Below are 19,582 nucleotides of genomic sequence, written 5' to 3' on the forward strand. Positions count from 1 at the left end.
TCTTTCAAGAAGTGTTACCATGACCATAGTCTTTCTAAAATACAGACATGGACAGTTTCGACACGCTCCCATAACATCATCTAGTGAATTTTAGCACTATTTTGACTTGTAAGCATGTTTCAAATCACTGCAATTAATATACTTAAAGAGATAATGTATAGTATCATTAATGAATAGTTTAATTTTCTGATAGGTCACATGGTTTCATTTCAATTATGTCGACATATTCTTTAAATTTTGTGGAAAATTCTGTCTTGATTTCATCAAATAACACTTGATAGAAATCTAAGCAGAGATTGTATGAACATACAGAATCAACCAATCTAGCTTGTTCTCAGATTCATAAAATAATGGTAATTTGGTAGGGTAGTATTAATATCGCAGGATAGGGAAATATTTATATTACCCTGTAATGGGAGGACGAGGAAGCAAAGACGGATTAAATGTTACCATCAATATTCAGCTGAAATTTCACCTTTATCAAGATTTTGAAGCAAGAACATGAACTGTCAAATTTCCATTGAAAAAAGCCTTCAATGAACACAAAAATACCAGTACATACCCACAAGTTTCAGGAACTGAAGTAAAACTTGTCAAAAATATTAATGTAGATAGATTTTGAATAGCAAAATTTAGCCAGATATAAATAAAAGACAAAAGAACAATGTTTAATTTTTATTTTATTCAATATTATTGTGTTTTCACACAAGGTTTGATATTATGACAATTACACAAAGATTGAGTAGTATGAGCACTGGATGCATAAAGAGGCAATAACATTACTTGATAATACCTGGGTATGGACATTAACTATGTTGGGAGAGACTTAATATCAAATGGTCGTAACATGATATTGGGACCAATGTTTTTTGACTACTCTGTTGTCTTGAAAACTCTATATTTGACTTTTAGTCTGGAATGTTTAACAAATGTTTTCTGTTTAAAGACTGAACAAGCAAATTGTCAATATAATATATGAAATAATAAGCACAAATTGTGGATCAACAATTTATTATAAGATCTTTCAGAGCTTACTGGGGGTTTCATAAAAGGATGGATATGGCTGATGGAAGTCATTAAAATTAATGTCGATAAAAGTACTAATTAACTAGATATTAAAAATGCTAGTCGTGACTAAAAAGTTTTTTGAGATTATTAATTACCATTCAAAGTTTTAATAAAACCCATCCTGTCTAATTTATCAATAAAAGATATTAGTAAACAAAATAACAATAATAGTATATATGTAAAATAATTAATTCATTATAAATGCACAACCAACATAATAAAAATATACATTAGTATCAAAACAAGACACATATTAAATATTCAACCCTTTGGGATATCAAATTTTCATAAAATATAAAAACACTAACAATATTCTAGTAATATAAAAAAAAATACAGTATTAATTTACTAACAAGCAGTATCTAGCGGAAATCCCCTGATGGAGTATGAACACATTGTATATAAAAATATTTTATCAGAAGCCAACATGAAATTACTATATAGCTACAAGTATCTATCATCTCAGATCAAAGTATTGTATCATCATTACACACCATACTCAATCCCAGTTAAATGCAGGGCTGGTGTGTTTCTTAAGGGCATTGAGCAGTCTAAAATGCACATTTTAAAGCTAGCACTGTAATTTTTGTTAAGATATGACATTTTTTGTTATTTTGGGTAGTAAACTACATATTAATCACCAAAAAAATACCAATTTTATTTACCAACTATGTTCCAAACTTGGCCCAAAGGCATGATAAAAAAGGGTGCTGATGACAAAAGACAAATTTTCTCAGCTAGCCAGCATGGATTTTTATCAAACTTCGCATGAACAATGCTAATTGCATGTCCAAAAAAGCCACTCTAAAAATCATTTTATACATTTATACAGCCACGTTCCAGTCGCGATAGATGGTAGACCTGGATAATCGTGTCTTAGAGGGAATTCCTTCTGACGTCATATCTAGATAGACGTCAATGATCCCGTGTGAAACTGCTGCTAGACACGGCCATGATTGTTTACAGCAGATGACTTGAACGCTGTATACATCATAATTTATTCTAGAACTGATCTAGGTCGGAAAAGCCTTCTTGTTTGCTATAAATAGTTTTTTCTTTCCACTTGTATTTCCATTATTACACAACAGTCGGACTGTTATGTGTCCTCTGTTTTTGTTTTTTTTTACTCATGGAACAAGTGTGCAAAGTCATAATAAGATTGGTGTTGAAAAGTTAGTATTTTAGACTACTCAAAGCCTTTAAACATTAACTAGCGATTATTTTATAAATACATGTGGATATTGCATAAATAAAAAATATATTTTTTTAAAGCCTAGAATCTTTACTGTAAATATTGCCACAGAGTAGGTGCTTGCTTATCAGTCCGGAACATAGCAGATTGATGGAATTGCAGTGGACTGACCAAGAAACAATAAATATTTCTACATTTACATAAACTAAACTACAAATGAGGTTCAATATTATGCTTCATAGGAATATATCACTGCAATAACATTAACATTTGGTAGCTCCAGTAATAGGGTCTTTCTGTAACAAGCTACAAACATCCTCATTGGCTGAAACTATATCACTGGTTTTATTTTCTCCAATAATATTGAGTGTAACACCGGGGGTGAATTTTAAAGGAATGTATCCATCTATATTAGCACCAAGTACTATTGGCTCCTCATCTGAAACACATTTGGTTGATACATGACATATTCCAGACATTTTTAGTGAACATAGAATCTTAGAAATGTTATGTTATTATATTATGTGAAGTTTTTTGAAGAAATACAAATAATCAGTTTTCATGCAATTGGCCACATATTTCCAAACTAACATATTTAGTAGTGTCGTTGATAACCATATCTACAGACTAGCCTGCCATATCAGATTACTTGTTATGCCACAAAATATCTATATGACTTACATAACCAGTGAAACAGATTTGGTGATCAAATGGCTCAGTATTTTGAACCGAAACTTTAAAAAAAAAAAAACATTTTTGTGGGCATCTAAACAACACATTGGGTAGCATTATTAGTTTTCCAGTTCCCTTCTAATTTTCATAATGATTGTGAAATACATGTATAAATAATTTTCACAATTTAATCTAAAATGTAACATTGACAAGCAACAAATATATGCCCACCAGCAGCATTATGAAGGGTGGATTGAAGTTTTCAGCAATAACTATGCATAAAGTTATTTCAATTGAGTTTTTTCATAGGACGAGCTTAGCAAGTTTGAAAGTCTGATCAATTGAGTGTTTACAAGGTTTTGGTGACAGGGGCAGTAACTCTGAAACAACTGTTATGCAGCTTTTAAATTTGAATAGATTACTTTTAGGACTAGCTGATTATTCCCAGAACATTTTAAAATATAATCAACAGAAATCTGACCTGTAGGGAACTTACAGGTACAAGAATTGTGTATGGATGGACAGGGGTGACATAAAAAGAATGCAGATACAACATTTCCTACATGTACATACCTATTAAAAGTGCAATATAATCTAGCTTAAAAGCTCTCTTTATTTCTGCAAGCTGTAATCTACCATTGTCCAATAAAAACTTCCTTGTTAAAGAGGTACCACTTTCATATAAACATGTTATCTTGACAGAATCTACAATAATTATAATAATGTATTAATGAAGTGGTTACAGAGACAAAGAGAGAGAAATGGGGTTTAACGTCCACTCGACACAAACTAGGTCATTTCGGGACTAACATATTGTACAATTTTATTTCAATAATTAACTTGTGCGTAGGGGTCTTTAGCAGTGAGAGGAAACTGGTGAAATCGCACAAGGTTGGATAGACGACCCTACTCCATGTCACATACAACCGGGGAATCGAAACCATGCCACTTGACTCAATGACAGACCTTATGATACAGTGCGAAGGTGCTAACCATTTGGCCATCCAATTGCCCAAGTGGTTACAGTAAAGAAAAATTCAGCAATTCAAAGTTAATCTTACTTTGCAAATAAAGTATAAAAAGGTCAGAACACAACAGATTATTTGCACAAAGTGCTGAATTTTTGAGAATGTTTTAGGCCCTTAACTAAATATATTCTGTATTCTTAAAGTGTTTAAACCATACTCAATCCAGTTTCACAGTTGAAGATCACAAAGTCAACCAAATTTCTTTTGTATAACTTACATTTCATGTATTATTTTTATACTTAAGATAACTGAAATACATATTTTCAAAAACGTTTGTAATTTCTCAACATCAAATATCAACAACCTTTTTTTTTGTTATCGAAATCCATGCAATCAATTTGCCTAATTTTTATACGCCCACATTTTCATGTGGACATATTATGCTGTCGCCCGTCCGTCTGTCTGTCCACAATTTGTTTGAGGACACTCTACAGACCACAATTTTTATTCGATTTTAACGAAACTTGAAATATAGGTCTATCTCCCAAAAATCTTGGTTCCTTCAATATTGGCATGTATTGGACCATACCTTTATGGATTATGGCGCCTGATTGTACCAAAAGTCATGTTTTTAGCAAGTGGACACCCTAGAGGTCACAATTTTCATCTGATTTTGATTAAACTTGAAATGCATGTTTAAATCCAAAGATCTTAGTTCCTTTCGATCTTCGCGCATAACGGATCGTAACTTCCTGAATTATGTCCCCTGATGGAACGAAAATCAGGTTTTTAGCTTGTAGTCCAGCTAGAGGTCACAATTATTATCTGATTTAAAAAATGTTCAAATAAATCACGTCAGTTTTGATCCAATATTCATGAAATTCAAACTCAACCAACATTATAGTGTAACGGTGATATATTCAAACGTTTTTTTAAATCAGATTATAATTGTGACCTCTAAAAATGCGATTTTTCGTACAATCAGGGGCCATAATTCAGGAAGTTACAATCCGATATGCGTGAATGTAGAAAGGAACCAAAATCTTTGGGTTATAAACATGCATTTCAAGCTTCATCAAAATTGGGTGAAAATTGTGACCTCTTGGAGTGCCCACAAGCTAAAAACGTGATTTTTCGTACAATCAGGGGCCATAAACCATAAGTTATGGTCCGATATATGCCATTATCAACAGGAACCAAGATCTTTAGGAGATAGATCTATATTTTAAGTTTCCTCAAAATCAGATAAAAATTGTGACCTGCAGAATGTCCACAAACAAACTGTGGATGGACAGACATCCAGACGGATAGGAGTGACAGCATAATACGTCCACATGAAAATGTGGGCATATAAAAATCACTTTTTTAACTTGTGGTCCCTCTAGAGGTCACAATTATTATCTTATTTAAAAAAAACGTTTGAATATATCACCGTTACACCCTAATGACGGCTGACTTCAAATTTCGTGAAAATCAGACCAAAACTGCCAGACAAAATGTCTGCCCCTCGTACGCAAATAGTGTAAAAAATATGGTATGTCAAGGTTGATGGAAATTCAAAATATATCTTTATATCCCAAGGATATTAGTCCCTATCGATATTCATGCATTTCAGACCATAACTTCTTTGATTATGGCCTCTGATTGTACGAAAAATCATGAGGTTTTTTTTTTTAGCTTGTTCTCTATCCATCTGCTGCAAAATGTGGGTGTATCTTGCCTGGCAGCGGCTGGTTTATGTAAACAGTAAATGTAAAAAAACAACAAGTATTACATGTATATAAATGTAAATAACAAAAAGAATATATGTATACAGAACCAACCTGGCTTTTCGGGGGTTTGGTATTTAGTCATTTCAATAACCGAACTTTGGTCAACAAGCCTGAAAAAAAAAAAAAAAAAATGAGAAACCCCTAAACTGTATTCATTTCAAATACACTAAAGTGAAAGAAGGCAAGAGCAAACATTCAAAATTATACCTACGGTGATTACAATACTTTTGATTACAATATTCTATAGCATATAATTGCCATAAAAATGTTCAAATATATCCTCTCAGAACACATCTACAGTATGAAGGAAAGCTAAATATAAGTCTTTAGATAATGAAATACTTTACTTCTTTCATGTCTATAACTTAATAAATGAAACCATCATGATAGAAATATTTCTAGATTATGACATATATGTTATAGCATGGATATTATAATAGCAGATGTATTTTTATATTTATATGAAACAAACATAATCTTACTTAGATAATTTTTTGACTTTTTTCTGTAATTCTTCTATCTGATCTTTCTGGCCCTCCACTACTTTCTCCAAAAATTCATAGTTATCATCACTACACATACTTAAACTACTACTAGGTAGTCCATGATCTGATAGAGAATCTTCCAATACAGTTAAATTAGCTGAATGTGTCTGAACAGAACTGGTATAATCATCTTCATTTTTAACATTAACAGCACGATTAGCATTATTCTGGAATGTCTTTTCAGTTTCATATTCTGTACTGATTTCATCAGTCGCAATTCGATCGGTTTCACTTGTCCCATTTATATTATTTTTACACTGATCTTTGTTCTTGCAAGATTGTTCTGTTTCACTTTCCTTACCAAAATGCACTATCTGAGTTTTTTTGCTAATATATTCCGTCCCATTTTCCTCATCGAATTGTTTTTCACCTTTCACTTTAACATTTCTTGTTCTGCTTTTCTTTTTTTCACTTTGGTGGTTTATGATTTCTAAGTCCTCGTTATGAAATTTTGGAGTAATATCTTTGAAATGTGTTTTTTGAGTTTCAAGAATACTGTTTGAATCTGTGGAATCATCTAAAGAAGATACCAAGATTTTGGATGACTGGTTTGAATCTGTATTATTGAAGCGTATTTTGATATGTTCTTGTGAATTTGTTGCATCATTAGTCAATTTCACATTTTGTAAAGCTGATTCACTGATACTTTTAGCTCTCAAATCTGAGCTTGCTCTTATGTTTTTAACTTCTGGTATTCCTGAATGACTCTGGAAATGCTGTAGTGTTTTCTCTAAAAATTTATGAAAATTACATCATTAAATCTTATAAGGACAAACATACAGATGTGTTCTTTAACTGTTTATAGACATTTTTTTAAATGGGGGCTTTCATATTTTTAAGGTCCGGGCCAATAATTGATGCATGATTCTGAATGTTGATACACTCCCTCATAAGCATATTCGGAACAACTCTGTACAAAATCATTGTGAGACGAAATTCTGATAGGATTTTTAAAAATCTCAAAAACTCAGACACTTGATATTTACAAGGTTTAGGTGGCATGGGCAGTAACTTTGTGAAGATTTAGTTACATAATCTCAAAAACTCTGACGCTTGATGATATTTACAAGGTTTTGCGGGCAGGGGCAGTAACTTTGTGAAGATTTATTTACATATCTTTCAATAGGATTTCCAATTTGAAAAAATAAATCTCAAAAACTGATCTGTAGGAAGGCAGGGGACAATGATCAAATATATCTTTAAAAGGCAAACTACCTGGTTTTACAGGATAATAATAAATGGTTAAATCAAACTGACATTCTGTGGTAGCAGATGGAAATAAAGCATCTTTTTTAGTTGGTTGACCAACTAACACTAGAACTCCATTCTGACTCTCTCTTAAACTGTTATAGGGACAGCAGATACCTTTTGGTCTTTGTGATTTTTGTAGCACCTAGTTAAGGTAGAGAGAAAATGTATTATTAACATGATTTTAGTAACATCTAAATGAATGGAAAATTCATGTAATTCACAATGAAAGACAATTACCACACAGCATAGTGATTTACAAATCATAAGGTTTGTACGATAATAAAAGAAATAATTGTGTATATATAAATAGTCTTACTATTTCTGATGATTTAATTAGGTTTAAATCAGTTAGTGTAAATATCTGTAAACAATTCTGACTATTACTTCCTACAATAATACATCCACTGGGCTTGAAAAACAAGAAAAAGATAATAATGATAAATAAGAATATATTGAAGTTACACAGAAATATTGTAATATCTATTACCCAACTTCCTTTCTATTAACAGAGACAAACAATTATTTGTCTCTATATACCGATAATTTGTTTATTTTTCTAGTTATACCATTGCAGCACATCACTTTTGCACATATAGAAGGCTATAGTTGAATGTCTGATGTAAAAGGCCTATATTTCTAATACTTACGTAGAAAAGAAATCCTTACCTCATGAGCCAATAAATCTGGAGAGACAAGACCTTGTAATGATATTGTGTTTAATCTTACAGAACTTCTAGCATCATCATTTATTTGAAAGTAGACGAGTTGTGAACTGTCATTTATAACGGCCTAAAATAAAACAATAAAAACATTGATACAATCTGCAAATAATAATACAGTTTTATATATAATAATACTAGCTCGATACCCGGCTTTTCCCAGAGCCCAAGATCTGCTTACTCGGCCCTTTCTTGCACGCTTTCCAGCTAGCTTACATCATTCGTTACTATTATTAAACTTAATTAGCATAATAAACAGAATTACCTCCCGTTAACTGTTAAATGTAGTAATTGATTTTTGGTTGATACCACATATGTGTTACAGAAGTAATTGGGTTTTTTTCTTATTATTTCCCTAAGTAAGTGTACTTTTAGTGAACACTAACAAATTTGACTTAGTTTTTGGTAAACAAGGGCTCTGGATAAGAGAGAGAGAGAGAGAAATGGGGTTTAACACCAACTCAACACAATCTAGATCATTTCATTAGGAGTGTCTTTAGCAGTGGGATGAAACCGGAGGACCCAGAGAAAACCCCATCCTCGGTATCCCCAGTGGTTTCATTCCATTCTACTCCACTAACCCCTGGGTTAATCTATGGGGGGGGGAACACTTTTTCAAGTTATCCGCCCTTGATGATTGTGCTATTTTTATTGACCAATCCCATAAATCGTTAATTGCAAAGGAAGTTTCCAAAGGTATGTAAATCTTATTGGGTAAAGTAAGCAAAACGCAAAGGCTCCCCTTCAAGAGACAAGGTAGCCTAAATGAGAGAAGTCCAAATTATACTAAATACATATCTATTAACAACAAATTACAATTATTTCATAATATATTAATAAGGCCCCGACAGGTGTTTATAAATGTGTAGGTTCATAAGTTTCATTGGGAATCAAATTGCCAAGAATAAGTTCAACAATAATAAACGCAACACAATGAAATATTTCAGACAAAGACCAAATAGTAATAATAATAACGAAAGACAAACATATAGATGCTATACATATTTGTAATCTGCGAAACATACTACAGATTTTGATAATTCAATTAAATATAAATGTATTAGAAATATATACATTATTTACATAAATCATTCAGTAAATGGACATGAATATGGTTATCTACCTTTATAAAAACAAATGCAAAACAACTGGTTTGTAAACTGTTTTTTGATTGGTTCGTAGACTTTAGCTAAAATCAAGGCCAGGGCAGATAATTTGAATTCGTGGAAACCCTATGGATTAACCCAGGGTATAGTGGAGTATAAGAACACTGGGGATACCGAGGATGAGAAAAATCATGAGGTTGGACATGAGAGAATCGAAACCACACCACTTGACTCAATGAAAGACTGTATGAATTAAGGTGCATACCATTCAACCCCCTGGTTGTGGATAATGATGACTGCCTCTTCTTGTTATGTCTAAAATAAGAGAACTAAAGCAATATAAATACCTCTGGATTCTTGGGAAGATTGAGCAGATTTTCTTTTATAGAGGAAGACTTAGTTGCTTTTATTAAATCTTCTCTCCTCTTCTCTTTTGAGTCATGTCGACTTAAATTGGCAGGTAACTCTGTTGAATAAAGAGAAATAAAATGCCTCAATTTATGTTAAACTATTTCCTAAATCAATGTGTATATACCCAATTGACATGGTGTATTTATCACTGACTGGGTTTTGACTGCAATATAATCTAGATAAATAATGAAATAGAAAAGGTTATAGACCAACCTGGCATAAGAAAAACATCTTGATTCTGGCATAGTCTTTCTAAGGGTAAATCAACACAACATACATATTTATCTTGACTGATAGGTACTATAGCTGTTACATTACCATCAGACCTAAATCAAGCAATTTTATATTGACATTAATATTTTAATTATGCATGAATATTGATTGACATTGACATAAACATTTGTTAATTCAAAGCTATCATTTAGGCTTTTGGAACAACAAATATTGCAAATCAGTAAAACGAATACAGTAATTTATTCAGGAATATTACTGACATGAATTTCAAGCCGGTACGTGAATTAAATATGGAAAATTTTCCAAACGGTGTACCTATTTGTGGTTATTTTTGTGCTAATTACAAACAGTAGAATACGATATTCCTCATAAATTACCTAGAATTATTTTTGTTGATGTCTGGTTATATTAAAGGGAATGGAAACTTAAAATTTTATAACCCAGTTCCTACCAGGAACTCATTTGACCAAATTCTGACCGGTTCGTTTTAAAATGGATTAAGAGCCCTGTTATAGTCCTCATTTTATGTTTGGAAGAAGTACTTATGTTATAGCAATCTGTTTCACAGAGATCTTTTAATATCTCTGTAATAGATGACTGTTCCGACATGTGACGTCACATCACGCGGTGTCAATCATTGGCTTAATAGCGCGTGCATTGTTTACATGAGACGTTACTGATTCGAGGTAAATGGTGAATTTTACTTATTTTAATACCCATTTACACTAAATAGGAAATGATTTTTACCTACAAATAATTCAAGCGTCTTTATTTATTTTTCTAATAAATGAAAAAAATGTTTTAGAATTTAATTTGACGGAAGAAAAAAGTTAATATTTGGGACTCATTAAGTCGCATCGATGTCATCCTTATCAGTGATTGTAGCGGCCTAGCGAAAATTCACTGCTGATCAGTGTGATGTTATTGCTACTGGGTTTTTATTTAGTTGTTCTGTGTTATGTTGATCTAATGCACTTGCTATTAGTGTTTTTTTTTTTTAAAATGCCAACACCGTAAGATTGATTGCATTAATTTCAGTATACCTTATTTCTGTTAGATTATCATTAATTTCATTTTAATGTGCCATACACTTTTATAAAATCACCTTTAAGAAATATCAGGCATTAACCACCCTGTAATGTCAAGACTTTTTTACAATTTGTTTTTTCAACTTACTTTGGTAAGGTCCATGCACTTGGCGTAAAATCACTTAGGGAGTTTTCAATATCTGACCATGTATAAATCTGTTGAAAATAAAATGAATAAGTTTACATCAATAATTAGAAAATACAAAATTCCTGAATTTTAGGTTTCCATAGTTCATTATTCTTCTTTTGCCTTTATTATAATAATTATATATACCGGTACTTACCAGTAGCGATGAACCAATACACACCAATAACTTATTACCATCATTAGACCAACACCCACTTGTAATCTTACCACTGGAAAAAAAAACACTCTATGATCATTGAAAAACAAACAAAATTTGCTTATCAAAATAAATGGATTATGCTCCTTAAGTAGCATTTGGAATGGTCGATACCTTTGACCCCCAAACCATGGAATTATTTCACCATGTCAATGTCATATGTTTGTGGGGGAAATTGTCTTTTTAGAAAGTACCATGATCCTAGCACAATGCTGTGTATTGGCTTTTCAATGAACTAACAATCTACATCAGTAAACATGATAATCATTTTGTGTATCACAAACTTCTCGAAATCTATGTACATCAATGATAAATAAAACTCACTTACCTAACTAATGGAGGAAAAGCATAACTTCCTTTCTTTGTTAAATGATTAAAATAAAAACTGACTTGATTTTTACTAAATAAACACAGGACATCACATTTAGGATTCCATAAAACACCTGAAATATAATATATATATATATATATATATATATATATAAATACGTTGTACAAAACTATAATTCTACATGACTGGACACACTTTAGGCTTCACCAATGAAACCTGACCTGATAAAGGGAGACAGAGAAATGGGTGTAATGTTCAATCGACACAAACTAGGTCATTTTATTTCAATAATTCCCCTGCTATACAGAGGTCTTTAGCAGTGGATGGAAACCAGGCTACCCAGAGCAAACAAATAAGACTGGACAGTCAACCCTACTCCTTGTCACATAAAGCTTGAGATTGAAACCAGGGAACTTGACTTATTGACAGACATTATGATCTAAACAAAAGCACTCAACCACCCACCAGATAAACATCATGATTTAAAGTATAATATACACTGCTAGACAGACACTGCAATAAATAATGCATTTGTAATCAAATGTACTCCTGTTTGACTGACATGGCTTCTGTATTAGTATAGTAGTGTTATTCTATTATTTATAAACTAAGGCTTGTAAAGCATCAATGAAACAATACAAGATAAATGTGTACAAAAAAAACCTAAAAAGATTTCCAACCAGCAGCTGCCAGGCAGGATACGCCCACATTTTCGAGAGATGGATAGAGAACAAGCTAAAAAGAAAGTGATTTTTCCTACAATCAAGGGCCATAATTCAGGAAATTACAATTCAATATGCGCAAATATCGACAGGAACCGAGGTCTTTGTGTTATAAACTTACATTTCAAGTTTCAACAAAATCAGATAAAAATTGTGACCTCTATAGGGTCCACAACCTTGATATACCATATTTTTACACTATTGGAGAACGAAGGGCGGCCATTTTGTCTGTCAGTTTTGGCCGATTTTCACGAAATTCAAAGTCAGCCGTCCTTATGGTGTAACTGTGATATAATAATACATTTTTTTAAATCGGATAAAAATTATGACCTCTATAGGGTCCACTAGCTAAAAACGCAATTTTTCGTACATTCAGGGTCCATAATTCAGAAGTTACGGTCCGATCAGGGGCCATAATTCAGGAAGTAATGGTACGATATGCGCGAATATCAACAGGAACCGAGACCTTTGGGTTATAAACTTACATTTCAAGTTTCAACAAAATCGGATAAAAATTGTGACCTCTATAGGGTCCACAATCTTGATATACCGTATTTTTATGCTATTTGAGAACGAACGGCGGACATTTTGTCTGTCAATTTTGGGCCGATTTACACAAAATTCGAACTCAGCCGTCCTTAGGGTGTGACGGTGATATAATAATACGGTTTTTAAAATCGGATAAAAATTATGACCTCTATTGGGTCCACAAGCTAAAAACGCGATTTTTCGGACAATCAGGGGGCATAATTCAGGAAGTTACGGTCCGATATGCGCGAATATCGAAAGGAACCAATATCTTTGGGTTATAAACTTACATTTCAAGTTTCAACAAAATTGGATTAAAATTGTGACCTCCGTAGGGTCCACAACCTTGATATACCATATTTTTACACTATTTGAGAATGAAGGGCGGCCATTTTGTCTGTCAGTGTGGGGCTGATTTTCACGAAATTCGAACTCGGCCGTCCTTAGGGTGTAACGGTGATATAATGATACGTTTTTTTAAATCGGATAAAAATTATGACCTCTATAGAGTCCACAAGCTAAAAACGGGATTTTTCGTACATTCAGGGGCCATATATCAGGAAGTTACGGTCCGATATGCTCGAATATCGAAATGAACCGAGATCTTTGGGTTATAAACTTACATATCAAGTTTCAACAAAATTGTATAAAAATTGTGACCTCTATAGGGTCCACAACCTTGATATACTGTATTTTTATGCTATTTGAGAACGAACGGCGGCCATTTTGTTTGTCAATTATGGGCCGATTTTCACGAAATTCGAACTCAGTCGTCCTTAGGGTGTAACGGTGATATAAAAATACGTTTTTTTTAAATCGGATAAAAATTATGACCTCTATAGGATCCACAAGCTAAAAACGCGATTTTTCGTACAATCAGGGGCCATAATTCAGGAAGTTACGTTCCGATATGCACGAATATCGAAAGGAACCGAGATCTTTGGGTTATAAGCATACCTTTCAAGTTTAAACCAAATCGGATAAAAATTGTGACCTCTACGTTGTTCACAAGCTAAAAACGTGATTTTACGAACAATCAGGGGCGATAATCCATGAAGTTACAGTCCGATACATGCCAATATCGAAAGGAACCGAGATCTTAGGGTGATCAACCTTTATTTTAAGTTTCATTGAAATTGGATAAAAATTGTGACCTGCAGACTGTTCACAAACAATTGTGGACGGACGGACGGACGGACAGGGGCAACGACAATATACGTCCACATGAAAATGTGGGCGTATAAAAACTTATTCATATTGTTAAAGCATACCTTGTTGAATTGGTTTAACATTAATCCTTCGAACTTGTTTAAATCCCAGCTTAGGTGTGGAGCCAGATACTTTCCATACCGTAACATTATTTTGATGTACTACTGACATAAAACAAGTTGTAGAGTCTATATCCCCACTCCAACATACACTGTCTACATTGCTATCAAATATAATACAAAATACATTATATCCCTACTCCAAGATACACTGTCTATACATTACCATCAAATATAATACAAAATACATTATTATACATATAAATAATATCTGTGACACAAAATAAAACCGACAAGACAAACCTGCAGACGAGACAAACTACATAGACGTTGCAAGAAATAAACAACAAATATCAAATAAAGTGAATGGATCCTAGGTTCCAAAGAATGGTGCTAAACACACTTTAAGTTATGTATTCAAAGACCTTTTATATGGTACATGTATGTGACAATAGCAATCATTTAAAAGACATGCTATAGCTTTAATTTTTAGGAAATTGCAATTGAAAACAAGCAAAACAAACAATGCAAATGTAACAAATATCGTGAATTTTTGAAATATTTTCTCTTTTGAGAATTGGCTAAACAAAAATAAAGTCATTTTGAAGCTAAATATGCTGGAAAATTAAAATCATTTTATTATTTACATGCCACCTCAGAAAAAAGGGATGGGTGTCTCATTTAACCAAAGCAGGTAACATTTTTTTCATAATTTGTTGTATATGGTGAAGGTCTGTAAATAAAGCAGTCCGAAATGTTGGAAATCAAGCATTATATATATTTAATAAATATGTCTAACATTGAAAAGTTGATCAAATATTCTCACAGTTAAAATATCATGGCCAATGATTAGATTGTTTGATACTTAAATTTATCTTCTAGTGTATTAAATTTAATAGATATATCAGTACAAAGATGCTCTTTAAAATTACATTCATCTGAATATACATACATCCATTTAAAAATATTACAGTACACCTGTAGGTTAAACAGATAATTTAAATTCTTTAATAATGTTTTCTATGATTACAAAGGGTGTACACCTGTATTGTTACTTGTCTGTCAAACATTGACGTAGGTTACCTGTCAGTCATAGGTCATTTACATGTGAAGGTAGATAATGGATAATTGTCAAACAATGGTTAACTGAAGAGAATAAAACTGCCACAGACAAACAATGATCATATTACATAAAAGTGAAACAATCCTGTCATTTATTATTTCAGCATATAAACTACCTAAGACTACATTGAGCTGTGTAAATTCTTTACCTATTTTGGAGAGATCAAGTCACTACATTTAACATAAATGGAAAAAGCGGATAAGTTTTATAACCATAAATAATTATATTTCAGTCCTTGTATCTTGCCTACAGGTTTAGTATTTGGCATAGACAAACTCTTTAGCAGGTTTGTCTCCACCCAAATTTCATAATGCACACCATGTTTTTAAAATTCCTATATGTATACAAAGTGGATGACTAACTGAATGTAGTAAAATATGTGTGACCATGATTTGATTTTACTAGACTAGGTACATACATACAGTAATAGAAATTATTTAAACTGAAATATAGGATTGGTAACTTCTCTATATTAAGTACATGTGATATGCGAAGAGAAACAGGATCTAAACTGTTAAGAGTAGTTGACTTACACAAGATTTCATAAATGAAATGAAATGAAATGAAATGGAGTTTAACGTCCTACTGTTCTGCTCCTAACCTGGGTAATGAAGATAGGCATACGCCATACAGTGTGTTATGAGGGAAATTTGCCCGGACAGCGGCACTACGGCCTACTCTTATATCGAATTCCAACTGCCAAGGGATCTTTTACGTGCATGCCAATGTGTACACAGGACATCGGTTTTTTGTCCCATCCGAACAACTAGACAGCTTTCCTTGTCAGCCCCTCCGTCCTGCATTCAAGATTTCATAAGTTTGAATGTAAATTCGGAGATAACTCTGGAATTTAGAATTTTTGATACAGTTCTTGTTTACAACCAAATAATTTATGGCCGCAAATCTTTTTAAAGATCCAATAAGAACTGTTGTGTGTAGATCATTTGCACGAAATGTTGGACGGACTGATAGACATAGGTGATGACAATATAACGACCATAGAAAATGTTGGCAAATAAAAACTAAATTTATTAACTTACTCAAACTCTCCTAGTCTGTTTGACGTTGTATTTTGTAAGGTATCGGATGATATAATAAGAGGGCCAAGATATATAGCTTTACCATCAGACCATACCAAGCCATGTCGCGGATGAATTGCTGAAATAATAGAACAGAAATAGGTTGACTTCCAATTTTAACAATTGAAAACAGTAGCAACAATGTTTGAAACTATTTCAAGGGTTTAAAACTAAATCACTTCAATGTACATGTAGATTCGTAATTACCGGTACTGATAAATACACTGATGTCACTTAAAAGAATTAAGACAGATCCTCTAATACCACAACTTAAAGAACTACTGCTGTAAGGCTCATTCAATTTACCCGATATAACATAAATTTTCTGTTCTGATAAATCAATAAGTAGAATGCACAGCTGTTTATTTCAATCAAGAATTTACACCAAAATTAAAATAAATTTCTACTAAAAATTACAACTATTCATATTTTACTTTCAGTTGACTAATAAACTGAATGAAACCAATCGATAGACTAACCCACTACAAAACACTAAAACAAACCCAGTCCAATTAATGCAATAAAATATTTCTATGGGCAAAAAAAAAAATGGATGCTACATGTATCCATTTCCATTTTTCTGAAGACTAGGCATTATATTATAGGCAAGCTATCTAATATTAACAATTATTGGATAGTTGTAACATACATGTACTTCAATAATGAGTACTGCATTATGATTGATGGCCTGACCACTGAAGTGGTGAAAGCCGTAATAGCAATAGACTCAATATAAAGACCTTATGTAAAGAAGATTGGACTTAATATCTTTAAAATACCAGACCAAAGCTTGTACATGTATAGCCAACTACGAATACACACAATAAATTCTTACATGACAAACTACAGTTAAAAGTCAATGAAGTATTATAATTTTCTATAGCCTCAAGGTAAAAAAACGGCACTTAAAAGTTTATACAGTATTTTATGAAATAACTAGTGTAAGATTAACATATAGGTTATATGAAATTTTAAGTTATTAATATTAATTATACATCAAACTTTTCTTCTTGAAGTTGTCAAAAGGATATCAAATCAGTAACATCATAATTTGTTGTGTGTCCTTTATTAAAATAGTTTGCATCATACCTTCATGCTCGCTATACCCATGTTTAACGTCTACTTCCATCATAGTGCCGTGCAATCTAATTAAAATACAGATCTCTATTTCGCTTCGTTTCTTTATACTTTCGATGGCCTACACTACATGAAGATCTGACCAGTTCTACTGGAAGGTCGCGTCAGGGGTCGTACGATCGGCTTTTGACCCTATGATGTCAGACATTGATTAATCAATCAGTGTTGACGTTTTAGTGGTTTACCCACAGTTCCGTGCATCGCACATCAAGAAGTCGTCATAACAGATGGTTTCACTGGCTAATTCCTCATGCCATCCAAAACACTGCTTATATAACAACACTTCGAGATACTAGTGTAGTACAGACAAATAAAATGAAATTTTGAACTATAAAAAACGAAGGGGGAGAAGTAAAGATCTTCCTCTTCTGACCTGCCAGAAATACTGTGTGTGTGGGTGGGTGTATGTTAAAGGATGATCGAATGTCGAGGGTTGACAGTGGGCACCTTCATAGATTAAGAAGTTGCAGGAACCATGGACCTTAAAGGGCTAATCCCGATAATTTTTTGGAGAATAAAACTGTTTAATTTTGTTTTAAAATCCCTAAAGGCCGAGCAACTAACTTAATATTTGTGATAAGTTTTCAAACAACTGAAACCCGTCAGTCTTCATCTAGAAATGGAGACCAGTGTCCCATACCTTTCGTTATCAAGTACAGCATTTGGGTCATTCACTGTATAGACATCTCAATGAACGGGTATCGATTATAAGGTCTCCCAACAAAAGAATTTACCCAAAAACTTAAAAGGGTTACGTGTCCGGAAAAGCAGTTTTGACGGTCACGTCCAAACGACTCAATATTTTGAGTTGAAATTTTGAGATAACGTCAATACACCATTCCTCTATATTTTGGCGCTTAAATTTCATACATACTCAGACTTTTATTTTTGAGACTCTGTTAAAATACGGGACAGTCCCTTTAAGTCTTAAGGTCCATTACAGGAACATATCCTCCCTATCCTTCACCCACTGACACAAAAATATTGAGGTACCAAATAAAAGGTAGATTCCAGGCAATGAAACACTTGCCAATATCAGAAATTGCAGAAATCCCATAGATTTCTTTGTTTCACATGAGAGGAGAGGGTTAGCTTGATGCACTGTCAGTCAACTTCAACTTTTTATTTGCATATGATATTATGTCCATTAAGAACAGTACCCTATACGCATTGACATACATCAATATTGATATACATGTATACAAAAATATATTTTACATGGAATAATATATATATATTCAAGCACTGTGACTATATATATCTAACAAAAGTGACAAATGGCGGAAAACAACAATGATCAGTAATAAATAAAGCGCTTACTACATATGTTATCCCATCTTCAACTACACCATAATCTATTTAATTCTATTTCTAGGTAATGACTTGGATTGCTAATTGATCACACATTTTAAAGTAAGATGCTTTTCTAGGCCTGGCTATATACACACACTAACTATTTAGGAATGTTATACCTCAAATTCATAAACCCATGACTGAGAAGCTGCTTAAAAATGAATACAGAAAGTTAATACTGTTTATATGACCCACCTTTACTGAGAGCATTCACATTATTCTCTTTCATCAATGTTTTTCCTAACTCCATTTCTATACACAGCTATCGGTATGTTTCCTGCAAACTCTATACATTAGCTGAAATACACCTATTTAAAAACCCAATTCTTCATGTCGTTTTAAAATGTTTCAATACACCTGTCATTAACACTAAAATCCCTCGCCTTTCCGCGGTAAAATTCTGCTTCGAATGTGTTGACCTGAAATATCAACTTGTTACTTGTTGGTGAATCTCTTCATAACAAACTCACGTGGTATTTTAAAGTCTCGATTGTCAAGCCGATCATTTCATTCAGTAGATACCCTAATCATACTCATAGAACTATACGATCTAGATCTGTTTCACAGAGGATTTCGAAAGTCGCGGCCTAGCGAATATTCACTGCTCATCAGTGTGTTTAATTCTCTCTGTGAGCGATGCAGGGCGAAGGGCTAGTGCCTTTAGGAACTGT

The 19,582-nt window shown here is 32.9% G+C and overlaps 1 protein-coding gene across 1 annotated transcript; it reads right to left on the reverse strand.

The window, feature by feature from the left end:
- Positions 1 to 663: 663 nt before the first annotated feature.
- Positions 664 to 19,362, reverse strand: LOC126810706 (uncharacterized). The gene is made up of 15 exons (XM_050535906.1): positions 19,107 to 19,362; positions 16,383 to 16,500; positions 14,223 to 14,383; positions 11,699 to 11,813; positions 11,311 to 11,383; positions 11,115 to 11,182; positions 9,918 to 10,030; positions 9,641 to 9,759; positions 8,135 to 8,257; positions 7,785 to 7,877; positions 7,433 to 7,610; positions 6,155 to 6,947; positions 5,724 to 5,782; positions 3,506 to 3,637; positions 664 to 2,699 (listed from the first exon to the last, which is right to left on the reverse strand). Exons 1-15 carry the CDS (start codon positions 19,159 to 19,161, stop codon positions 2,524 to 2,526), a joined length of 2,376 nt encoding a protein of 791 aa, XP_050391863.1. The 5' UTR covers positions 19,162 to 19,362; the 3' UTR covers positions 664 to 2,523.
- Positions 19,363 to 19,582: the final 220 nt, after the last annotated feature.

This window comes from Patella vulgata, chromosome 2, assembly GCF_932274485.2.
Source record: "Patella vulgata chromosome 2, xgPatVulg1.2, whole genome shotgun sequence".
NCBI classification, from domain to species: Eukaryota; Metazoa; Mollusca; class Gastropoda; family Patellidae; genus Patella; species Patella vulgata.